The sequence below is a fragment of the Coregonus lavaretus genome (assembly GCF_964263955.1).
Source record: "Coregonus lavaretus genome assembly, chromosome: 5".
NCBI classification, from domain to species: domain Eukaryota; kingdom Metazoa; phylum Chordata; class Actinopteri; order Salmoniformes; family Salmonidae; genus Coregonus; species Coregonus lavaretus.
The window spans coordinates 64608897-64635652 of record NC_139992.1 but is presented as its reverse complement, the minus strand read 5'-3'; the positions used below and the strand labels follow the sequence as shown (position 1 = coordinate 64635652).

The 26756-nt window shown below is 43.5% G+C and overlaps 1 protein-coding gene across 2 annotated transcripts in view; it reads right to left on the bottom strand.

Moving 5' to 3' along the window:
- Nucleotides 1-25519, bottom strand: part of LOC311129063 (formin-like protein 2) — a 104982-nt gene extending 79463 nt beyond the window's left edge. For both annotated transcript variants that reach the window (XM_084161331.1, XM_084161330.1), the window contains exon 1: nucleotides 25228-25519. In XM_084161331.1, the coding sequence (XP_084017457.1) occupies nucleotides 25228-25341 (114 nt within the window). In that variant the 5' untranslated portion in view covers nucleotides 25342-25519. The remainder of the gene's footprint in view (nucleotides 1-25227) is intronic.
- Between the last annotated feature and the right edge of the window lie 1237 nt (nucleotides 25520-26756).

The window sequence follows — 26756 nt, the reverse complement described above, 5'->3', positions numbered from 1 at the left end:
CACTCCAGAGGCAGAGTGCCAACAGTAACTCTTCTCTCCTATTGTTGTGGGACTGTTGCTGTGCCAGTAGGGCTGCTGCGTTGGGCCATACTGAGGACTGGTTGTAACTGGCTGTGCTCAACATAAAGGAGCGCAAAGCTGGACAATGTCTAACTTGCCTCACCCCTACACCTGCTCATTATTCTAGGGTAGACCAAAAGCTTAGAATGAACCAATACAAAAAACTGCATGGATAGTGAAGGAACATACAGTGCATTCGGAAAGTATTATATATGTACATAAGTATTCAGACCCTTTACTCAGTACTTTGTTGAAGCACCTTTGGCAGTGATTACAGTCTTGAGTCTTCTTGGGTATGACGCTACAAGCTTGGCACACCTGTATTTGGTGAGTTTCTCCCATTCTTTTCTGCAGATCCTCTCAAGCTCTGTCATGTTGGATGGGGAGCGTCGCTGCACAGCTATTTTCAGGTCTCTCCAGAGATGTTAGATCGAGTTCAAGTCCGGGCTCTAGCTGGGCCACTCAAGGACATTCAGAGACTTGTCCCCGAAGCCACTCCTGCATTGTCTTGGCTGTGTGCTTAGGATCGTTGTCCTGTTGGAAGGTGAACCTTCGCCCCAGTCTGAGGTCCTGAGCGCCCTGGAGCAGGTTTTCATCAAGGATCTCTCTGTACTTTGCTCAGTTCATCTTTCCCTCGATCCTGACTAGTCTCCCTGTCCCTGCCACTGAGAAATATCCCCACAGCATGATGCTGCCACCACCATGCTTCACCATAGGGATGGTGACAGGTTTCCTCCAGATGTGATGCTTGACATTCAGGCCAAAGAGTTCAATCTTGGTTTCATCAGACCAGAGAATCTTATTTCTCATGATCTGAGAGTCCTTTAGGTGCCTTTTGACAAACTCCAAGTGGGCTGTCATGTGCCTTTTACTGAGGAGTGGCTTCCGTCTGGACACTCTACCATAAAGGTCTGAATGGTGGAGTGCTGCAGAGATGGTTGTCCTTCTGGAAGGTTCTACCATCTCCACAGAGGAACTCTGGAGCTCTGTCAGAGTGACCATCGAGTTCTTGGTCACCTCCCTGACCAAGGCCCTTCTCCCCTGATCGCTCAGTTTGGCCGGGCGGCCAGCTCTACGATGATTCTGGTGGTTCCAAACTTCTTCCATTTAAGAATGATGGAGGCCACTATGTTCTTGGGGACCTTCAATGCTGCAGACAATTTTTGGTCCCCTTCCCCAGATCAGTGCCTCGACACAATCCTGTCTCGGAGCTCTACGGACAATTCTTTCGACATCATGGCTTGGTTTTTGCTCTGACATGCACTGTCAACTGTGGGACCTTATACAGTGGGGAAAAAAAGTATTTAGTCAGCCACCAATTGTGCAAGTTCTCCCACTTAAAAAGATGAGAGAGGCCTGTAATTTTCATCATAGGTAAACATCAACTATGACAGACAAAATGAGAAAAATAAATCCAGAAAATCACATTGTAGGATTTTTTATGAATTTATTTGCAAATTATGGTGGAAAATAAGTATTTGGTCAATAACAAAAGTTTCTCAATACTTTGTTATATACCCTTTGTTGGCAATGACACAGGTCAAACGTTTTCTGTAAGTCTTCACAAGGTTTTCACACACTGTTGCTGGTATTTTGGCCCATTCCTCCATGCAGATCTCCTCTAGAGCAGTGATGTTTTGGGGCTGTCGCTGGGCAACACGGACTTTCAACTCCCTCCAAAGATTTTCTATGGGGTTGAGATCTGGAGACTGGCTAGGCCACTCCAGGACCTTGAAATGCTTCTTACGAAGCCACTCCTTCGTTGCCCGGGCGGTGTGTTTGGGATCATTGTCATGCTGAAAGACCCAGCCACGTTTCATCTTCAATGCCCTTGCTGATAGAAGGAGGTTTTCACTCAAAATCTCACGATACATGGCCCCATTCATTCTTTCCTTTACACGGATCAGTCGTCCTGGTCCCTTTGCAGAAAAACAGCCCCAAAGCATGATGTTTCCACCCCCATGCTTCACAGTAGGTATGGTGTTCTTTGGATGCAACTCAGCATTCTTTGTCCTCCAAACACGACGAGTTGAGTTTTTACCAAAAAGTTCTATTTTGGTTTCATCTGACCATATGACAGTCTCCCAATCCTCTTCTGGATCATCCAAATGCACTCTAGCAAACTTCAGACGGGCCTGGACATGTACTGGCTTAAGCAGGAAGACACGTCTTTCACTGCAGGATTTGAGTCCCTGGCGGCGTAGTGTGTTACTGATGGTAGGCTTTGTTACTTTGGTCCCAGCTCTCTGCAGGTCATTCACTAGGTCCCCCCGTGTGGTTCTGGGATTTTTGCTCACCGTTCTTGTGATCATTTTGACCCCACGGGGTGAGATCTTGCGTGGAGCCCCAGATCGAGGGAGATTATCAGTGGTCTTGTATGTCTTCCATTTCCTAATAATTGCTCCCACAGTTGATTTCTTCAAACCAAGCTACTTACCTATTGCAGATTCAGTCTTCCCAGCCTGGTGCAGGTCTACAATTTTGTTTCTGGTGTCCTTTGACAGCTCTTTGGTCTTGGCCATAGTGGAGTTTGGAGTGTGACTGTTTGAGGTTGTGGACAGGTGTCTTTTATACTGATAAGAAGTTCAAACAGGTGCCATTAATACAGGTAACGAGTGGAGGACAGAGGAGCCTCTTAAAGAAGAAGTTACAGGTCTGTGAGAGCCAGAAATCTTGCTTGTTTGTAGGTGACCAAATACTTATTTTCCACCATAATTTGCAAATAAATTCATTAAAAATCCTACAATGTGATTTTCTGGATCTTTTTTTCTCATTTTGTCTGTCATAGTTGACGTGTACCTATGATGAAAATTACAGGCCTCTCTCATCTTTTTAAGTGGGAGAACTTGCACAATTGGTAGCTGACTAAATACTTTTTTTCCCCACTGTATGTGACCGACCGGCTCAATTCAGTCTTATGTAGCAACATTTGAAATTGTGTTTTTTACATTGGAAAAAAAGTAGACTCAGAGCTAGAAAATAGTATATCATACACTACAGTTAAGGAACAATGGGAAAGTAATTCTGCTTTGAAAGTTGATAAACTTGTAACCTCACTTTTGAGAAAATGGCCTTTGAATGTTTTGGTACCTACTGGAGAGCTCTTCTTTGTCTACAGCCATTCAGCATCGTTCACACCCTCTTAAGCTTTAGCCCCACCCATCTCTTTAAGGGTTGATCCGAGTGTTCTGTCCTAACAACAGCAGACAAGCACCCAAGCTAACTGGCTAACGTTGGCTAGCTACTTCCAGACAAAAAAGAGAGAACAGCTCACTGACCATTTTACTTGCCCTAGCAGAGCTGGTTAGGCTGTTTTTATGTTATCCAGAGCGTTGGTGACTGCAATTGTGCTGCTGGCAACAATCTACGCTTTTTTGTCAACCTTTACTGACACCGGCCATATTCAACTGGTGTTGAGCGTTCGTAAATGTGTCAGTTATTCTGCGTTCTGGCACACTCAGACGAGAGTGCTCTGAAATCGGAGTAGAAAGACAGAGCGAATCTACCAGCTAAGTCTATCAACAGTTGTAGCAGTGACATTCTATTGAAATGGTTACTTGCATAGTGGCTAGCTAGCTAGGTAAACAATTAACCATAATCCCAACTCATGACGTTACTACCCTGCATGATTCTGCAGGTAGCTAACCAAACAGGTTCAATGTTAGCTAGCTGCTCAGAGATACGAATAATATTACTACACAGATCATACACATAACGTTAGCTAGCTGACCTAACAACAGCAGTCAAGCACCCAAGCTAACTGGCTAATGTAGGCCTGCTTGCTAGCTACAGTGGGGAGAACAAGTATTTGATACACTGCCGATTTTGCAGGTTTTCCTACTTACAAAGCATGTAGAGGTCTGTAATTTTTATCATAGGTACACTTCAACTGTGAGACGGAATCTAAAACAAAAATCCAGAAAATCACATTGTTTGATTTTTAAGTAATTAATTTGCATGACATAAGTATTTGATCACCTACCAACCAGTAAGAATTCCGGCTCTCACAGACCTATTAGTTTTTCTTTAAGAAGCCCTCCTGTTCTCCACTCATTACCTGTATTAACTGCACCTGTTTGAACTCGTTACCTGTATAAAAGACACCTGTCCACACACTCAATCAAACAGACTCCAACCTCTCCACAATGGCCAAGACCAGAGAGCTGCGTAAGGACATCAGGGATAAAATTGTAGACCTGCACAAGGCTGGGATGGGCTACAGGACAATAGGCAAGCAGCTTGGTGAGAAGGCAACAACTGTTGGCACAATTATTAGAAAATGGAAGAAGTTCAAGATGACGGTCAATCACCCTCGGTCTGGGGCTCCATGCAAGATCTCACCTCATGGGGCATCAATGATCATGAGGAAGGTGAGGGATCAGCCCAGAACTACACGGCAGGACCTGGTCAATGACCTGAAGAGAGCTGGGACCACAGTCTCAAAGAAAACCATTAGTAACACACTACGCCGTCATGGATTAAAATCCTGCAGCGCACGCAAGGTCCCCCTGCTCAAGCCAGCGCATGTCCAGGCCCGTCTGAAGTTTGCCAATGACCATCTGGGTGATCCAGAGGAGGAATGGGAGAAGGTCATGTGGTCTGATGAGACAAAAATAGAGCTTTTTGGTCTAAACTCCACGCGCCGTGTTTGGAGGAAGAAGAAGGATGAGTACAACCCCAAGAACACCATCCCAACCATGAAGCATGGAGGTGGAAACATCATTCTTTGGGGATGCTTTTCTGCAAAGGGGACAGGACGACTGCACCGTATTGAGGGGAGGATGGATGGGGCCATGTATCGCGAGATCTTGGCCAACAACCTCCTTCCCTCAGTAAGAGCATTGAAGATGGGTCGTGGCTGGGTCTTCCAGCATGACAACGACCCGAAACACACAGCCAGGGCAACTAAGGAGTGGCTCCGTGAGAAGCATCTCAAGGTCCTGGAGTGGCCTAGCCAGTCTCCAGACCTGAACCCAATAGAAAATCTTTGGAGGGAGCTGAAAGTCTGTATTGCCCAGCGACAGCCCCGAAACCTGAAGGATCTGGAGAAGGTCTGTATGGAGGAGTGGGCCAAAATCCCTGCTGCAGTGTGTGCAAACCTGATCAAGACCTACAGGAAATTTATGATCTCTGTAATTGCAAACAAAGGTTTCTGTACCAAATATTAAGTTCTGCTTTTCTGATGTATCAAATACTTATGTCATGCAATAAAATGCAAATTAATTACTTAAAAATCATACAATGTGATTTTCTGGATTTTTGTTTTAGATTCTGTCTCTCACAGTTGAAGTGTACCTATGATAAAAATGACAGACCTCTACATGCTTTGTAAGTAGGAAAACCTGCAAAATCGGCAGTGTATTAAATACTTGTTCTCCCCACTGTCCTTCCAGACACAAAATGAGAGAACAGCTCACTGACCATTTTACTCGCTCTATTGAAATGGATACTTGCATAGTGGAGTCTTTTGTTAAGACATGTAGCTAGCTAGCTAAACAATTAACCATAATCTGCAGGTAGCTAATCAACCAGATTCAATGTTAGCTAGCTAACATTAGGCTAAAACTAGCAAAGCAAATAGCTCTGAGATACGAATACTATTACTACATAGATCATACACTTAACGTTAGCTAGCGAGGCAGTCAGCTAACGTTAGCCAGCTAGCTAACAGTACACTTTAACTTCAAATGAAAATGACTTTCTGTCAAAATTAGAAACGTGTAATATCTGAAAATGTAGCTAGCTACACTGTCTTACCCGTATACATAATGGATGGACGCTTCTCCCTGTCACGGATGCCATGGTTGCCCTTAGTTTGAAGATGTAATCCGGAGACAGGTATTTTCTCCATCTCCTTAGCTATCATACTCTAATTCCATTGATTTCAAAACTCAGTCCTCCAGAAAGTGGAGAGCAACACTTATGCAGTTCTACTACGCAATATATATTTTTAAAGCCGCGTTAGACAGGATTACCTACACATACTGACCAGCTCAAATAGACAGAAGTGTGCTACATGGCAGACCAATCCGAACGCATCTCTCGGCATGTCCAGCCCACTCATTATCTCAGCCAATCATGGCTAGTGGGAAGGTTGCTGTCTTTTTCTGTGGCTAAACCAACTAGGCTCATAATTTAACAATTTTATTCGTATTTACAGATGGCATAGAAGTTTGTTATTAAGGCAAATGAAAGTTCACATGCTCCAGAAGGCAATTCTGCCAAAAAACGCATTTTGATTCTCCTGTGAAGTAGTGACCCGCGACATACACTACCGGTCAAAAGTTTTAGAACACCTACTCATTCAAGGGTTTTTCTTCATTTTTACTATTTTCTATATTGTAGAATAATAGTGAAGATGTCAAAACTATGAAATAACACATATGGAATCATGTAGTAACCAAAAAAGTGTTAAACAAATCAAAATATATTTGATATTTGAGATTCTTCAAATAGCCACCCTTTGCCTTGATGACAGCTTTGCACACTCTTGGCATCAACCAGCTTCACCTGGAATGCTTTTCCAAAAGTCTTGAAGGAGTTCCCACATATGCTGAGCACTTGTTGGCTGCTTTTCCTTCACTCTGCGGTCCGACTCATCCCAAACCATCTCAATTTGGTTGAGGTCGGGGGATTGTGGAGGCCAGGTCATCTGATGCAGCACTCCATCACTCTCCTTCTTGGTCAAATAGCCCTTACACAGACTGGAGGTGTGTTGGGTCATTGTCCTTTTGAAAAACAAATGATAGTCCCACTAAGCCCAAACCAGATGGGATGGCGTATCGCTGCAGAATGCTGTGGTAGCCACGCTGGTTAAGTGTGCCTTGAATTCTAAATAAATCACAGACAGTGTAACCAGCAAAGCACCCCCACACCATAACACCTCCTCCTCCATGCTTTACGGAAATACACATGTGGAGATAATCCGTTCACCCACACTGTGACTCACAAAGACACGGAGGTTGGAACCAAAAATCTCCAATTTGGACTCCAGACCAAAGGACACATTTCCACCGGTCTAATGTCCATTGCTCGTGTTTCTTGGCCCAAGCAAGTCTCTTCTTATTGTTGGTGTCCTTTAGTAGTGGTTTCTTTGCAGCAATTCGACCATGAAGGCCTGATTCACACAGTCTCCTCTGAACAGTTGATGTTGAGATGTGTCTGTTACTTGAACTCTGTGAAGCATTTATTTGGGCTGCAATTTCTGAGGCTGGTAACTCTAATGATCTTATCCTCTGCAGCAGAGGCAACTCTGGGTCTTCCATTCCTGTGGCGATCCTCATGAGAGCCAGTTTCATCACTGCACTTGAAGAAACTTTCAAAGTTCTTGAAATGTTCCATATTGACTGACCTTCATGTCTTAAAGTAATGATGGGCTGTCGTTTCTCTTAACTTATTTGAGCTGTTCTTGCCATAATATGGACTTGGTCTTTTACCAAATAGGGCTATCTTCTGTATATCTACCTTGTCACAACACAACTGATTGGCTCAAACACATTAAGAAGGAAATAAATTCCACAAATTAACTTTTAAGAAGGCACACCTGTTAATTGAAATGCATTCCAGGTGACTACCTCATGAAGCTGGTTGAGAGAATGCCAAGAGTGTGCAAAGCTGTCATCAAGCCAAATGGTGGCTATTTGAAGAAGGTCAAATATAAAATTTATTTTGATTTGTTTAACACTTGTTTGGTTACTACATGATTTTATATGTGTTATTTCAAAGTTTTGATGTCAACACTATTATTCTACAATGTAGAAAATAGTAAAAATAAAGAAAAACCCTTGAATGAGTAGGTGTTCTAAAACTTTTGACCGGTAGTGTATGCCTAGTTTCCTGAAACGAGTCACATATAGACAGGTATAGAAACATATAGAAACATCTCAAGGATGATCAATGGAAACAGGATGCACCTGAGCTCAATTTCAAGTATCATAGCAAAGGGTCTGAATACTTATTTACATAAGGTATTTCTGTTTTTAATTTTTTATACATTTGCTAACATTTCTAAAAACCTGTTTTTGCTTTGTCATTATGGGGTATTGTGTGTAGATTGATGAGGAAAAACATTAATTTAATCAATTTTAGAATAAGGAAAAAGTGAAGGGGTCTGAATACTTTCCGAACGCACTGTATAGGGAGGAGAATACACCCAAATGTGTAGTGAAAGTTGTAGGCTGTTATGTAAGGATGAATGTGTAATGATGAATGTTCAATGACATCCTGACATTGTGCATCTATTCCATTTTTAACAGGGTTAGACTAGGCTATATATGCACTTAAACTTGTGCACTACAGACTGGAGGACGCCAAGCCTGAATCCTGTTAAAATAGCTCTGTAATCATACTAGCGCATAGCCTAGCCTTCTGTTCAGTACAGACCTCAAGTCAAAAATCTACTCGGCAGCACTGGTTAGGCCTAGAAGTTCTATGAGTGATTAGAATAATGTATGAGTGATTGAATTTACATCCATTTAAACTCCTTTCAATTACTAGGCTATATAGCCTAGGCTACATGTTTTCTAACTTGGTCCATGTCGTTCATGCCTAGTTACATAGTAACCCTCTAACATCCCTACAACCCACACAACAGCATTGTGGAAAATTAGACAATATCCAAAACCACCTCCAAACGCGCAAATATCCAAATTGAATTGAGCACAACAATAACGATTGAAGCTGTAACGTTATGACTATAACTACTGTTCCCTGAAGAGGGAAATGAGGTACAACACATCAATATGGGGAGTCGCGCTCTCGCGAGCTCGACTGAAGAACTTACAATCACGCCTGACAAGGCCAATTAAAACAATGTCTCGCTGGAAGCCCTGCCTTCCACAGGTGATAACACTGAGGCTCTGATTCATTCCTTCAATTCAGTACCGCTCTTCACCGAGCCCAGTACCGCGTTTCCCTCCTCCAGTGAACAGTAATTATAGTCATAACATTACGTTCCCTTTCAGTAGGTACTCTCGGTAACACTTCACTAAGGGGAACTACAATCCAGCCCAAAGCGCACCCCAACGGATACCAAATTAAACGGCCCATTGCAGACCACCCAGACCTCACCTCCAATCCGCAAGATGCGGCAATCTTGCCAATTTCTAAATGAAAGCTAGACAGTCAGAGAGCATTGAAAATTCTAAAACCGATGGATAGAGGACAATTTCTTGCCAGTTTTGACGACAAGGAAAAATAATACATTTTAAGTGCGGCCCTCCGGACCTCGGTCAAAACTAAATGTGTCCCATGGTGCAAAATGAGTTTGACACCCTTGCTTTAAACAATGCCCAAGATGCCGCCAGACCCCTGGTGGAATGGGTGCCCTTGCCCCTTGCTGCCATATGCCAGGGAGATAGCCTCCACAATCCAGTCGGAGAGGCGCTGCTTAAAGAGCACTCTACCACGAGCCGGATTAGCAAAACAGACAAAAAGCTGGTCATCCAACCAGAAAGCGAGTTACCCCTTCTTCCCATTATAGGCGACAAAATGTCTGGGTACAGAGGGAAGAAATCCCACATATGGGAGACACCACATCTTTGACACCCGTAAACACTGTGGAACTTGGGGGAGATTCTCTTCTGCACTGTTCAACCAATCCAGTAAATGTGGAGGAGGAGCTAAGATGGAGTGTCGCCTTGTTAAGACAGAGAGGAAGAGGCGAAGCGAGAGGTTTCACTCTAGCTAAAATCTGTCCAAAATAAGCCCAATGCATTTCTATGGGCTTATTTTGAACCTAAACTTGTCACCTGCCTTCCCGCCTTTGGGACAACGACTCTCATTGTTAGGGCAGAGACATGAGCATCTCGTCATTATATAGAGATCTCTGGTTAACATCCAAAATCGGAAGGCTCTCTTTCCATTTCCCCTGAAAACCGGAACATTCGGTTTTTGGGGACTCGGCAGAGGCTAGCTTCCAACATACGTTGTGCTCATGTGAGACTGTATAGCCTGCATGGAACCTGGACCCTTTCTGGGTACCGGGGGCTCCTGCAACAGCTTATGTACCCTATTTGGCCATAACCGAAATGTGGGCACTGTTGGTTTAATGGTGGGGGACACAGGCGACTCAGACCTGTGCCACAAGCCCCTCGCTCCGGGGGTTACCCAAGATACAGTGGGGCTGCATCTTCACCGGAGGTGCACACACATGCCCCGCTTCCTCCACTCCCTACAACTCCAGCAATTGGATATAGGGGTGGGGTTGCCATAACACTGGGGGAAAGCTAGTAGCTTCATTTGACGGTTGTTGTGTATGCTAGCCGACATTAGCCATGAGGCTTTAGTCTAAGCTAAGCAAGTAGCCAGCTAGCTGGCGTTCGCCCAGTGGACTAGTAGCCAAGCCTGAGCTTGTGGCGCCTTCCTCCGGTATTGAAAATCTCTTTCACCGTAGCACTGTGAGGTGGGACTGGTCAGTTTAGAATAACCAAGCAACTGAATGCTTCGTACACTAAACAAGAGAGCTAAACCAGCAATTCCACCGTGGGAAGGCAAGAATAGCTAGTAGCATGCTTTGCAGCACTTCGCTATAGCCTAGTCTCAAAAGTCTCGTAGGACTGGATCACTGAGGCGAGACTGGACCCTTCGTCAACCAAGTCTGAAAAGAGATGCAAGCAGTGCTTGACCAAGGCACATACAGGTGGCAGGGCGTCCCCACGAACCAGGTCGACCTCTCCCTTCGAGAGTAGCCTCCCACAACCGGTGACAATACACACAAGACTGGGTTGAGCAAGGGCAGCATCCGCATGCACCAAGCTCAGGCAAAAACAAGACATCTGATCCAACCAAAGCCACAGCTCCATCCCTGCCTCCCACAACTCAGGTATAGGCATCTGGGAGAGGAAAGTCACTATCGGAAACTCCAAGCTTCCTCAAGAGTTTGCACGCAGCCAGTGGCAATGCGCACACAGACTGGTTCGAGCAAGAGCAGCCTGAGCGTGCGCCAAGCCGAGACAAACAAGACAACAATCGTGAGTATCTATTAGTGCTGTAGTATAGCTGCATGACTGGGGGCATGGTCGCAAACCTGTGCCCGGTTGTCAGTCTTTGTCGTCTCAGTCGCATTTTTAACCATCTTACTCATTGCTATAGCCAGGCTAAGCAACCCAAAGAATACTATACTGAACAAAAATATAAATGCAACATGCAACAATTTCAATGATTTTACTGAGTTACCGTTCATATAAGGAAATCAGTCAATTGAAATAAATAAATTAGGCCCTAATCTACAGATTTCACATGACTGGGTAGGGGCGCACTGGGGAGCCAGGCACAGCCAATCAGAATGAGTTTTTCCCCACAAAAGGGCTTTATGTGGAGGTCCTGGGCTGGCGTGGTTACACGTGGTCTGCAGTTGTGAGGCCAGTTGGACGTACTACCAAATTCTCTAAAACGACATTGGTAGAGAAATTAACATTACATTCTCTGGCAACAGCTCTGGTGGACATTCCAGCAGTCAGCATGCCAATTGCACGATTTTATTGCCCCCAGCACAAGGTGCACCTGTGTTATGATCATGCTGTCTATAAGCTTCTTGATATGCCACACCTGTCAGGTGAATGGATTATCTTCGCAAAGGAGAAATGCTCACTAACAGGGATGTAAACAAATTTGTGCACAACATTTGAGAGAAATACGCTTTTTGTGCATATGGAACATTTTTGGGATCTTTTATTTCAGCTCATGAAACATGGGACCAACACTTTACATGTTGCGTTTATATTTCTGTTCAGTATAATTGGTTTGTAGGAAGGAAACTACAAAAACAAAATACAAATTTAGCACACAACATCCAAAGGGGGAGGACGCTCAACCACAATGGGACAGTTTAGTTATATAATATATAATAATAATAATATGCCATTTAGCAGACGCTTTTATCCAAAGCGACTTACCGTCATGTGTGCATACATTTTTACGTATGGGTGGTCCCGGGGATAGAACCCACTACACTGGCGTTACAAGCGCCATGCTCTACCAATTGAGCTACAGAGGACCACCTAAATATGTAGAGACCCTTTATGATCACCTCCTGAATATATAGAGCTATATGATCACATTTCAGGAAATACAGGTCCTGTTGAGGAACAAAACACCAATGAGGATGAAGCTCGGAAGTCGGGGAAAGAATCAGTCAAAAGAAGAAAAGAAAAAAAAGAGGGGGGACCACGCAGTCACAGTAATTATATTTGCTTCACCCAGGGGTTTTGTTTCCTGGGGATGGGTTTAGCTGAGCTGAGCTGAGTTGGAGCAAAGTTTGACAGTCTCATGTTCCAATGTTTGTTTTAAGATACCAGCGTGAATCGTTCTGCTCAGCTCGAGGTGAAGAGCTGAAGAATTGAAGAAATTAATCCGAGCCTCAGTGTTATCACCTGTGGAAGGCGGGGCTTCCAGCGGCGCGCTGTTTTCATTGGCTTTGTCAGGTGTGATTGTACGTTCTTCAGTCGAGCTCGCGAGAGCGTGACTCCTCACAGTGATGTGTTGTAGTGAAAGTACCGACTGAAAGGGAACCCAAATGGTTTCGACCTGACGCTCCTTGCACACAGCCAAAAGGCTGGTTCCCACACAACCAGCTGATTCTGTGCCAGCAGAGGGAGCGAGGCTGAATCCTTCAAGCTCTGCTGCCTGCCTGCAGTGTATGCTCTTAAAAAGCCCATCGCACACTACAGCAGCTTGTGATGGGTTGTACTGGCCAATGTGGTGCTGGCTGGATCACTAGGCCTACTACTTCTCTCAATTAACAGTTTTATGTTCCTCGCTGCGACGGCTAATTAGTCTGGGAGCATCCTGGAGTTCCGACACCACGTCGACTGTTGCCTCTAACAATATTTCCATGAGAGGCCAGTGGTTAGTTGAAGCAGAGGAAAGGCCACTAGACCTACTAGGCTACATTTTTGCTGAATCGAGTCACCTTCCAGTGTTCCCATGTGAAGCATACACATTACATGTGACTCACATACGCTAGGGTAGGTTGATGATTTTCCAATGGTTTATTTAGTAACAGTAGACTAGTAGGGGACTTTCTCAAGCCACTTTGTTTTTGTTGATCCAACTTCAGTCACTCTACTGATTTGCTAATTGTTTGTGTCATGTTAGATAACTTGCCCTTCAGGAGAAAATGTACACGTTGTTTCTGTTTAGGTCATTTCCATGTAAAAGGATCCATGAGCATCAACATGTGAAGTTCATAGGAGCATGTCAAATTGGGTGTTAAATGAAAGCTAAAGCTCAGACCAAATCTGAAACAATCATAGACATCTATGTTGTTTTTAAAATGTTTGGACAGCACAGTACAGCACATTACAGTACAGGCTCTGATCAGACCCTACACCCAAACGAGGGCACTACGTTCATCCACCTCTGGCCTGCTAGCTCCCCTACCTCTACAGAAGCACAGTTCCCGCTCAGCCCAGTCAAAGCTATTCGCTACTCTGGCACCCCAATGGTGGAACAAGCTCCCCCACGGCGCCAGGACAGCTGAGTCACTGACCACCTTCCGGAGACACTTGAAACCCTACCTCTTTAAGGAATACCTGGAATAGTATAAAGTAATCCTTCTTCCCCTACCCCCCATAAAAAAATAAAAAAATAAAGTGGTTGTCCCACTGGCTATCATAAGTTGAATGCACCAATTTGTAAGTCGCTCTGGATAAGAGCGTCTGCTAAATGATGTAAATGTAAATGTAGAGCACAGTACAGTAAAGAAAAGTAGAGTATTGTTCAGTAAAGTAGAGCACAGTATAGAGTACAGTACAGTAAAGAAAAGTAGAGTATAGTTCAGTACAGTACAGTCCTGCACTGTACTGTACTATACAGTAGAGTAGAATAGAGTGAAGTAGAGTTCAGTGCAGTACACAGTAGAGCCCGTGGAATTACCCTTTAGCAAACAGGAAAACACTTCTAGTCTAGTGCAACCCATCTATTTGATTATTTCCCATGTTGAAACAGCCAACACTCATGTCATGGGTGCTATGGCAACCACACAAGAGCTTACAAACATGCTCCTGAGTGAAAGAGACTACTAGCCTAAATGCCAAACTCACTTAGGCATACCGTTTTCCACCTCAGCGTTCCATGAAAAATGGAAACGTCCACATTTTCGAAGAAAACAAAGCCTTTCAATGTAATGAGCTGTCTTCATCATGCTTACCAAAACAGAGGGGCTAGCCAGTGATCAATGGAGGGACATTCAGTATGACACAGTTCACTACACAACACAAGAAACTACAGCAATGCATGCAACTACAGCAAGGGACATATCATAGTGTTGAGACCTACAGTTACATTAGGCTAACTAATTGGCTAAATTGATGTACAATAAATAAGCATGAAGTGACAGCTAGAATACATAGAGTATGATTAAAACTGTAACCGTTTGTAAAATTATTGTCATAGGCCTTATTCACACGAAGATATATATTTTTTACAGCGACAAAGTATTACCTACAAAGAACGGATTAGGCTACCTGGTAAAAACAGCCCTTCGAGCAATAACTTGTTAATGGAAATTAAATTACAGTCCTGCTACTTAATTAAATCTAGGTGGAAGATTAAAAGTCTGTAGTGTAGCCTAGGCTTATAATGGAGGTAGGGCTGGCACAATTATAGTATAACCGTCAATTATGGACAATAACCGTGAACAAATAATTTGGGTTCATAATCGTCTTAATACATTCATTTTAGAAGAAGGGGGCTTCAAATTTATATTCAATTACAGTTGAAGTCGGAAGTTTACATACACTTAGGTTGGAGTCATTAAAACTCGTTTTTCAACAACTCCACAAATGTCTTGTTAACAAACTATAGTTTTGGCAAGTCGGTTAGGACATCTACTTTGTGCATGACAAGTAATTTTTCCAACAATTGTTTACAGAGAGATTATTTCACATATAATTTACTGTATCACAATTCCAGTGGGTCAGAAGTTTACATACACTAAGTTGATGGTGCCTTTAAACAGCTTGGAAAATTCCAGAAAATGATGTCATGGCTTTAGAAGCTTCTGATAGGCTAATTGACATCATTTGAGTCAATTGGAGGTATACCTGTGGATGTATTTCAAGGCCTACCTTCAAACTCAGTGCCTCTTTGCTTGAGATCATGGGAAAATCAAAAGAAATCAGCCAAGACTTCAGAAAAAAAAAATGGTAGACCTCCACAAGTCATTTCCAAACGCCTGAAGGTACCACGTTCATCTGTACAAACAATAGTACGCAAGTTTAAACACCATGGGACCACGCAGCCGTCATACCGCTCAGGAAGGAGACGCGTTCTGTCTCCTAGATATGAACATACTTTGGTGCGAAAAGTGCAAATCAATCCCAGAACAACAGTAAAGGACCTTGTGAAGATGCTGGAGGAAACAGGTACAAAAGTATCTATATCCACAGTATAACGAGTCCTATATCGACATAACCTGAAAGGCCGCTCAGCAAGGAAGAAGCCACTGCTCCAAAACCGCCATAAAAAAGACAGACTACGGTATGCAACTGCACATGGGGACAAAGATCATACTTTTTGGAGAAATGTCCTCTGGTCTGATGAAACAAAAATAGAACTGTTTGCACATAATGACCATCGTTATGTTTGGAGGAAAAAGGTGGGACTTGCAAGCCGATGAACACCATCCCAACCGTGAAGCACGGAGGTGGCAGCATCATGCTGTGGGGGTGCTTTGCTGCAGGAGGGACTGGTGCACTTCACAAAATAGATGGCATCATGAGGAAGGAAAATTATGTGGACATATTGAAGCAACATCTCAAGACATCAGTCAGGAAGTTAAAGTTTGGTCGCAAATGAGTCTTCCAAATGGACAATGACCCCAAGCATCCTTCTAAAGTTGTGGCAAAATGGCTTAAGGACAACAAAGTCAAGGTATTGGAGTGGCCATCACAAAGCCCTGACCTCAATCCTATTGAAAATGTGTGGGCAGAACTGCAAAAGTGTGTGCAAGCAAGGAGGCCTACAAACCTGACTCAGTTACACCAGCTCTGTCAGGAGGAATGGGCCAAAATTCACCCAACATATTGTGGGAAGCTTGTGGAAGGCTACCCGAAACGTTTGACCCAAGTTAAACAATTTAAAGGCAATGCTACCAAATACTACTTGAGTGTATGTAAACTTCTGACCCACTGGGAATGTGATGAAATAAATAAAAGCTGAAATAAATAATTCTCTCTACTATTATTCTGACATTTCACATTCTTAAAATAAAGTGGTGATCCTAACTGACCTAAGACAGGGAATTTTTACTAGGATTAAATGTCAGGAATTGTGAAAAACTGAGTTTAAATGTATTTGGCTAAGGTGTATGTAAACTTCTGTCTTCAACTGTACATATACACTAAATGACTAAAAGTATGTGGACACCTGCTCGTCGAACATCTCATTCCAAAATCATGGGCATTAATATGGAGTTGGACCCCCCTTTGCTGCTATAACAGCCTCCACAATTCATGGAAGGCTTTCCACTAGATGTTGGAACATTGCTGCGGGGACTTGCTTCCATTCAGCCACAAGAGCATTAGTGAGGTTGAGCACTGATGTTGGGCGATTAGGCCTGGCTAGCAGCCGGCGTTCCAATTCATCCCAAAGGTGTTCAATGGGGTTGAGGTCAGGGCTCTGTGCAGGCCAGTCAAGTTCTTCCACACTGATCTCGACAAACCATTTCTGTATGAATCTCGCTTTGTGCACGGGGGCATTGTCATGCTGAAACAGGAAAGGGCCTTCCCCAAACTGTTGCCACAAAGTTGGAAGCACAGAATTGTCTAGAATGTCATCGTATGCTGTAGCGTTACGATTTCCCTTCACTGGAACTAAGGGGCCTTGCCCAAACCATGAAAAACAGCCCCAGAGTCTAATGGCGGCGAGCTTTACAAGACTCCAGCCGACACTTGGCATTGCGCATGGTGATCTTAGGCTTGGGTGTGGCTGCTCGGCCATGGAAACCCATTTCATGAAGCTCCCGACGAACATTTCTTGTGCTGACGTTGCTTCGAGAGGCAGTTTGGAACTCAGTAGTGAGTGTTTTTTTTTTGTTGAAACCGAGGACAGACTATTCAGCACTCGGCGGTCCCGTTCTGTGAGCTTGTGTGGCCTACCACTTTGCGGCTGAGTCGTTGTTGCGCCTAGACGTTTCCACCCCAAGAACAGCACTTACAGTTGACCAGGGCAGCTCTAGCAGGGCAGAAAGTTGACGAACTGACTTGTTGGAAAGGTGGCATCCTATGACGGTGACACATTGAAAGTAACTGAGTGCTTCAGTAAGGCCATTCTACTGCCAATATTTTACTATGGAGATTGCATGGCTGTGTGCTCGATTTTATACACCTGTCAGCAACGGGTGTGGCTGAAATAGCAGAATCACTCATTTGACGGGGTGTCCACATACTTTTGTATATATAGTGTAGTTTACCCATTAGCAGTTTTTGAAGTGGGTACTGTTAGTAATCCTTTTACGAGGAGAATGGCACAGTAAAGAGAAGCTTCATTTTGAAAAGTTATAAGCGGTTAAAACCATACGTTTTTTTAGACAGGGGTGTCACCAAAGCTGTGATGTATTCATTAGGTATGTTGCAGCTAATTTTCAAAGATGCATTATGATGCATTACAAGTTTTTAAAAAGAACAACAAAAAATAGACAATTATGACAATAACGTGGCCATTTGCATGACAATTCATCGTTACCCAAAATTCCATAATCATAACAGCCCTAAATGGAAGTTCACATTATACTAGTTTCTCTCCATGGTCAAGGTCACATGTGAAATACTTTGCCTTATCTTGGCAGAGGCCTTGCATTAAAATTATGTCTAGTTTAAATATCAACCATCGCTCTAGGGATTATTTGAGTCCCCTACAGCAACTGTATCAAAGGAAGGCAATTGGCTTTGTAAGGGGAAACAGTTAGGTTTAGTAGAATCAGCCAGGAGCAAGCCTTGACTTTTCCAGGCAAAGGCTACCTGTAGCACTAACTCTGTTCTCAATGTCTATTATGATGATTACAGTACAAGTACATATAAATTCCACTATTCCACCTGCGTAATAACAAACAAACTCCACTCCATTACTATGTAATTACAAAGCAATTAAGCTATTTATAAGCCTACATAACAATATGTTGCAATGTTGTTACTATGGTAATTACAGTGTTACTACACAGTAAATTGTGACCCCAAACAGAATAAAGCTTTAACGAGGTGCATCACATAGCCTAAAAAAAGCACAGCTGTCAGCTGATCATGGACATAGAGGTGTTGTGGCTTGAACATTACAGAGTCTGTGGAGAGGTCAACGCTTTAATTTAGTCAAATCCTTCCCAACCTTGTTTAATTCACCTGGTTTCTTAATGTAGGAGCTGGCCGGGCCTTTGCAGCTACCCAGCTACCCTTTTCTGAGTCAAGATCACCTTTGCAGTCAAAAAGCAACATGACTTAAAAACATGTAACATTAACCTATTAAAAACTGTACTGTAGGAATGAGGTTTACGCAGTTTTGCGCAGTAGGCCTAATACATTATCACAACATATTGGCTATATGTTTAGCCTGCCAATATTGTTCTTCTCAGACCATATCATATTTCAAAACTCAAGCTTTGATAACAAAATACACTGCTCAAAAAAATAAAGGGAACACTTAAACAACACATCCTAGATCTGAATGAATGAAATAATCTTATTAAATACTTTTTTCTTTACATAGTTGAATGTGCTGACAACAAAATCACACAAAAATTATAAATGGAAATCAAATTTATCAACCCATGGAGGTCTGGATTTGGAGTCACCCTCAAAATTAAAGTGGAAAACCACACTACAGGCTGATCCAACTTTGATGTAATGTCCTTAAAACAAGTCAAAATGAGGCTCAGTAGTGTGTGTGGCCTCCACGTGCCTGTATGACCTCCCTACAACGCCTGGGCATGCTCCTGATGAGGTGGCGGATGGTCTCCTGAGGGATCTCCTCCCAGACCTGGACTAAAGCATCCGCCAACTCCTGGACAGTCTGTGGTGCAACGTGGCATTGGTGGATGGAGCGAGACATGATGTCCCAGATGTGCTCAATTGGATTCAGGTCTGGGGAACAGGCGGGCCAGTCCATAGCATCAATGCCTTCCTCTTGCAGGAACTGCTGACACACTCCAGCCACATGAGGTCTAGCATTGTCTTGCATTAGGAGGAACCCAGGGCCAACCGCACCAGCATATGGTCTCACAAGGGGTCTGAGGATCTCATCTCGGTACCTAATGGCAGTCAGGCTACCTCTGGCGAGCACATGGAGGGCTGTGCGGCCCCCCAAAGAAATGCCACCCCACACCATGACTGACCCACCGCCAAACCGGTCATGCTGGAGGATGTTGCAGGCAGCAGAACGTTCTCCACGGCGTCTCCAGACTGTCACATGTGCTCAGTGTGAACCTGCTTTATCTGTGAAGAGCACAGGGCGCCAGTGGCAAATTTGCCAATCTTGGTATTCTCTGGCAAATGCCAAACGTCCTGCACGGTGTTGGGCTGTAAGCACAACCCCCACCTGTGGACGTCGGGCCCTCATACCACCCTCATGGAGTCTGTTTCTGACCGTTTGAGCAGACACATGCACATTTGTGGCCTGCTGGAGGTCATTTTGCAGGGCTCTGGCAGTGCTCCACCTGCTCCTCCTTGCACAAAGGCGGAGGTAGCGGTCCTGCTGCTGGGTTGTTGCCCTCCTACGGCCTCCTCCACGTCTCCTGATGTACTGGCCTGTCTCCTGGTAGCGCCTCCATGCTCTGGACACTACGCTGACAGACACAGCAAACCTTCTTGCCACAGCTCGCATTGATGTGCCATCCTGGGTGAGCTGCACTACCTGAGCCACTTGTGTGGGTTGTAGACTCCGTCTCATGCTACCACTAGAGTGAAAGCACCGCCAGCATTCAAAAGTGACCAAAACATCAGCCAGGAAGCATAGGAACTGAGAAGTGGTCTGTGGTCACCACCTGCAGAACCACTTCTTTATTGGGGGTGTCTTGCTAATTGCCTATAATTTCCACCTGTTGTCTATTCCATTTGCACAACAGCATGTGAAATGTATTGTCAATCAGTGTTGCTTCCTAAGTGGACAGTTTGATTTCACAGAAGTGTGATTGACTTGGAGTTACATTGTGTTGTATAAGTGTTCCCTTTATTTTTTTGAGCAGTGTAGATCAGTTCGTGTAGCACTAAATTAAAATAATTTGCTTTTTTATTTTACTGGACTGATGGTACCTGCATCTGATGGTCATGGTGCTTTCAAGACAACTGGGAACTCAGAAAAATAACGAGGTCAAATCATGATGTCCGTGATCTTCAGATCGGAGATGCCAGAGTTTCCGACTTGGAATTCCGAGTTGGATGACCGTAAAAAATATATATATATCAGTCGGAGCTCATTTTTTTCCGAGTTCCCAGTTGTTTTGAACACAGAATTAGTCTGAGTGGAGGGAGGGAGGAAGCAGCAGAGGGTCTGCCTCTCATGGTCCCTGCTCTCTACTTTTCTCCGGTGAGACTTTCCAGAGAGAGGGGACACACAGTATTCCACCCGCATATGCCTCATGCACAAATTCATATTGTTCCTATGACCAGAGAAAGTGAAATATTCCCTTGATATTAAAATAGACACGTCGAGCTGCTAATAATAAAAACGCAGGCTTGTTGATACACTTGGCTGCTCATTTTTTTCAGCTGCACGAGAGTGGTAGTAGGGAGAAGTGCATTTTATGTGTTGAATAAAAACAGTGTTGACAGTGCTGAATAAAAACTTAAACATGAACTCACTCATAAAAACAATCTCTTTGCTGTATTTATTGACAGTCTCTCTCTGGTCATGGTTTTAAATGTTATGAAATGTCAAGTAGGCTAGTATCACATTTTGTAGTGGCCAGGGTCGTGGAAGCTGTAGGCACAGTGATTTGAGCTATCCAATTGGCCAGCGCAGTAGGCACACTTCATTTAACCACAGCTCTCCCAGTCCGCCGGGTAGGCTGAGTTTTTCTTTCAGACAAATTAAATGGAACATTTTGCCTACCCGGAGCGCATAGATTCTGAATCAAGTGCACCTACCGCCAACAGCGCAACACACAAAAAAAAAAAGGAGCACAAACCTTTAACATTGGCTTTCTACCGAAATGTTTGGTGATCGACTAGGAATGCCTTGAAGATCGACCAGTCGATGATCGACCGGTTTGGTGACCACTACTCTAGATCACTAATGTTCAGATTAAGAGAGAGCTCTTATGTAAACATGTTCTAATTAAATCACCTCTATGGCTAAAAATAACAATTTGGAAAAGAAACTAAGGCAAAAGCGATTTAAAATTCACTAAATATACAGTGGGGAAAAAAAGTATTTAGTCAGCCACCAATTGTGCAAGTTCTCCCACTTAAAAAGATGAGAGAGGCCTGTAATTTTCATCATAGGTACACGTCAACTATGACAGACAAATTGAGATTTTTTTTCTCCAGAAAATCACATTGTAGGATTTTAATGAATTTATTTGCAAATTATGGTGGAAAATAAGTATTTGGTCACCTACAAACAAGCAAGATTTCTGGCTCTCACAGACCTGTAACTTCTTCTTTAAGAGGCTCCTCTGTCCTCCACTCGTTACCTGTATTAATGGCACCTGTTTGAACTTGTTATCAGTATAAAAGACACCTGTCCACAACCTCAAACAGTCACACTCCAAACTCCACTATGGCCAAGACCAAAGAGCTGTCAAAGGACACCAGAAACAAAATTGTAGACCTGCACCAGGCTGGAAAGACTGAATCTGCAATAGGTAAGCAGCTTGGTTTGAAGAAATCAACTGTGGGAGCAATTATTAGGAAATGGAAGACATACAAGACCACTGATAATCTCCCTCGATCTGGGGCTCCACGCAAGATCTCACCCCGTGGGGTCAAAATGATCACAAGAACGGTGAGCAAAAATCCCAGAACCACACGGGGGGACCTGGTGAATGACCTGCAGAGAGCTGGGACCAAAGTAACAAAGCCTACCATCAGTAACACACTACGCCGCCAGGGACTCAAATCCTGCAGTGCCAGACGTGTCCCCCTGCTTAAGCCAGTACATGTCCAGGCCCGTCTGAAGTTTGCTAGAGTGCATTTGGATGATCCAGAAGAGGATTGGGAGAATGTCATATGGTCAGATGAAACCAAAATAGAACTTTTTGGTAAAAACTCAACTCGTCGTGTTTGGAGGACAAAGAATGCTGAGTTGCATCCAAAGAACACCATACCTACTGTGAAGCATGGGGGTGGAAACATCATGCTTTGGGGCTGTTTTTCTGCAAAGGGACCAGGACGACTGATCCGTGTAAAGGAAAGAATGAATGGGGCCATGTATCGTGAGATTTTGAGTGAAAACCTCCTTCCATCAGCAAGGGCATTGAAGATTAAACGTGTCTGGGTCTTTCAGCATGACAATGAACCCAAACACACCGCCCGGGCAACGAAGGAGTGGCTTCGTAAGAAGCATTTCATGGTCCTGGAGTGGCCTAGCCAGTCTCCAGATCTCAACCCCATAGAAAATCTTTGGAGGGAGTTGAAAGTCCGTGTTGCCCAGCGACAGCCCCAAAACATCACTGCTCTAGAGGAGATCTGCATGGAGGAATGGGCCAAAATACCAGCAACAGTGTGTGAAAACCTTGTGAAGACTTACAGAAAACGTTTGACCTGTGTCATTGCCAACAAAGGGTATATAACAAAGTATTGAGAAACTTTTGTTATTGACCAAATACTTATTTTCCACCATAATTTGCAAATAAATTCATAAAAAATCCTACAATGTGATTTTCTGGATTTTTTTCCCTCATTTTGTCTGTCATAGTTGACGTGTACCTATGATGAAAATTACAGGCCCCTCTCATCTTTTTAAGTGGGAGAACTTGCACAATTGGTGGCTGACTAAATACTTTTTTCCCCCACTGTAGGCCTAATATACCAGCACAATATAGCATCACAGTTTTGAAAGGGATATTGTCGGGAAATTATTTAATTACATACAGGCCATCCTGTTTATTAAAGAAATAGACTTTTACATAGGCCCAACCTATGGTGATTGGAATGATTATTCGAGTTGGCAAATAAATAAATGAACAGTCATAGTATCCAACCCGTGATACCATCAGCCTGCTGCGCTTGTTGCAGTTTAACCCATGCTTATCAATCAGTGAGTGATGTATGGTGGTATTCATCAATGATTGAGGGGCCCAATAAATCTTTGCAATCATTAGCCTTGCAGGCTAAAGTGACACACCAGGTTACCGAAGTCACAATCTCACCCAGGCATGGGTGGAGCCGCCGGCCAACGGGCATGGCTGACATGCAGCGGGGTTTAAATAGCAGTAAATATAGCTAAGTGCTGTGATTAAGACGCAAACGCGCCTAATGCTGCACGGTTCGCGTCGTGCCAAGAGTAAAGACATCATCCTGGCAGAGGGAGGGAGAGAGTTTTGCTGACATGCCAGCCATGCTGAGGAACATTCTAGCTGGCACTCCCTCAATGTCACATCCATCCTTCTTCAGTGAGTGTCAGTCCCAGCAATGATGACTCCTGGTGCATCCAGACCCACTGTGTCCACTCTGTTGTTTTAGCCAGTGCTTAGGGATTCAGCTAGTAGCATTTACTAATATGATCCATTTCCAATGTGACTCATTAGTCCATCAATGACCTATACCTTTACGGTGGGAAAATAAATATGGTTAATGAGCACGCCGTGAAAAGCTAACAGACCATGAACTGTTACTGTGAACTCAATGATACCGTATCATCCTTAGAGTAGCGCCTTAAGGCAGTTAAATTATGTTCCTCCATCCTACTTTGTTCGGCCTGTTAGTTGAAAAGCAGGCTAGGCTTTCGAGCCAGGCAGATCATGAGAAGCAGCCAGGTGATCCTAAAAGCAGATGGGATTAGGAAGACAATTCCAATCCCCTGGTAGGAGGCAGTGTGACGTCAACCCTGCCTATGTCCCAAATGACACCCTTTTCCCTATAAAGTCCATTACTTATGGGCTCTGGTCAAATGTAGAGTACTATATAGCAAATACTGTGCCATTTGGGCCGCAGCCCATCTCTAGACAGAAGTCTGCTCCTGGCCTCCCTCTCCTCCAACACAGAATGGGATTCATCTGGCCAGGACATGCAGCAATTACGCCCCAACTAGAACACTGTGACACGCATTAGTTACTCCCACAGGGAAAAACTTGCTCCATTAGGTAATAACAGGCTAAATGGCTTGGGCCAGCACAGTCGGCAAACAGAGTAACAGACCATACCCCAAGGCAGAGAAAAGGGGAAAACTGTACTGTAAAGTGCCCCTGAAGTAGCAACACATAGCACAGAAATTCACAATTGTCATCACATTTGAAAGCAGAATCTCTGAACATGTAATGCAAAACAAATGGTTTAAGGCCATGATTTAGGATGCTGAAACATTGAGAAGGTGTATTAGTCATGTAGGCTGTGTCTTATCTTAAAATACAGGAAATTGAGATGAATGGAGCAGAATTAAATAAAGTAGCTACTAATTTTGTCTTGACAGCTGTACAGGTGCTTCTTTGAGTAAACGCAGGTGGCTACACATCAACTTTACAGAAGCATGCAGTGTCGGTAAGTAGCCTAGGCCTATACAGGCTGAACAAACATCCTCTGACTAAACACTATGAATATCACACCCAGAAAGGCATTTTCGAATTTGCAAGACTATCCTTTGGTCCATGTAGAGCCAACGGGATAAACAGCTAACTACTCAAATTTCTGAGGTTATATTGACATATTCAGATCAAAAAGGAAGCAAACTTTGATTATTTGATGCAGTCAGATCAATGTAAAAACATGTCATGAAATAAAAAATAATGAAAAATAAGAAAATGAGATCAATTGTTTTATGTCCCATCATGACTTCCATTCTTATCAGCTAGTTTAACACTAACCTTACGTAGCATGCGTAAAAAGACTAATAACACAAACTTGCATAATAGTGAAATGTCCCCTCGAAGTCGAACTCAACACAAAAGATGAACGGGCTTGAGTTGAGAGGATGCTGGTCTAGGTAGCGGTTGTGCGGTGCCAGCGCAAATGAGGCATGGCGCAAGACAAAGAATGGGAAACTTATCAGCCAGCGTTCGATAAGAAAGTATAGTGAACATACCAAAACGATTGCGAATCTCTCCTCCAATTCACCTGCCTCCGGCACAGGCAGTTTCAAAGGCATGTTATGTCCCCTGAAATCAGTTTGTTGGTCCATACTCCCTGCGTTCCCCATGTTTCAGGCGGATTTTAGCTGGATCACAACTACAACTATCGTCCACACCTTCCTGCTTGACTTCAGAAATCACAGAAAGTCTACAACTAAAATGTATCCGCGCCAATGCTTCTTGTTTGCTAATATTCCCGTTTTATCCCAGCCTCACCGCTTCAACATTAAACACAAGTGAGCAAATTTGCACATCACAATGGTTCCAATGAGTCGAGTCCTCGTGAAGCATTATGGAATAGGGGACTTGCTGGAAACTTGACTCGGAGCAACAACCGCGCAATCTTTATAACCAAAGAAAATTCCTATCCGTATCTTGCACAATTTCTGCTCCACTCCCAGTTAGATGTAATGACGATGTGCATGATTCAGGTTTATCAATCCCCGTATTAGTAGCTAGCTAACTCTCCCCCAGTAATGACCAACTAATACAGTAAAGAGTCCTGTCGACTCTACACACCGCACCACATGCACAATCACATCTCTACAGATTGGAGAAATTAGCCCTTTCAGAGACAAGCCTACTACTTGGGCGTGCCATAAACCATACGATGTTTTGTTGAGTTGCATGCTGGTATATGCAGTCTACTCATGGTGTATAACATGTGCATAACAACCTTATTTATTACAACCAATTTACTTAGTCCACAACCTTTATTACAATCTTATTCCAGTGTTTAAGTCCCATAGCCCCACGAATTAGGATAGGCCTAATTAAAAGTCCTCCTTTAGAGCCATTATAGATAGAATAACCCAACTTTTCACTTGGCTTGAGAGAAAAAAAGGCAAATAATCTATTAAGTATTTACTTTGCAGAAGATATGAGATAATGTATAGCTAACAGGGTGGAGTCCCATTGCTTGTGAGAGAAGATGACATCAGTTCCATGGGAAAGAGAGGTTCTCCAGATGCACAGTGGCTTTATTGAACAACACAGACTGATTCATCAGGGCGTTAGTCTGTCTTATCAGGGGTCAGCTGTGCTAGCTGGCTACACACATTGCATCAGGGACACAATGAAGAGAGAGGCTGACCAAAATGCTCCAAATTGTTTTGTTGACGACGTACATGTTCTGACATTCTCCTTCTCTGTCTCGTTTCTCGTCATTCAATTATCGAGCTAAGTGATTAAGCAGGATTTTGACTGGCTTGATTGTCATCCAAATTCACAGTCACTGAGTCAGTTGACAAAAGTGATATTTGGGACATGGGCAAAGCATGAAAACATGCTGGATAGATCAATGTCATTCACTCAGTTTAGTCAGTTAATGTGAAATGATAAAGGTTGTGAAAAAAGTAGGCCTACGTATATGTTTAGCATGAATAGAGTTCTATTTTCAATTCCAATATAATTTCCAATGTAAAATATTCTAAGTTTAGAGATGATATTCTTTCCCTTTGATATTCTTCCCCTTTGCAGACAT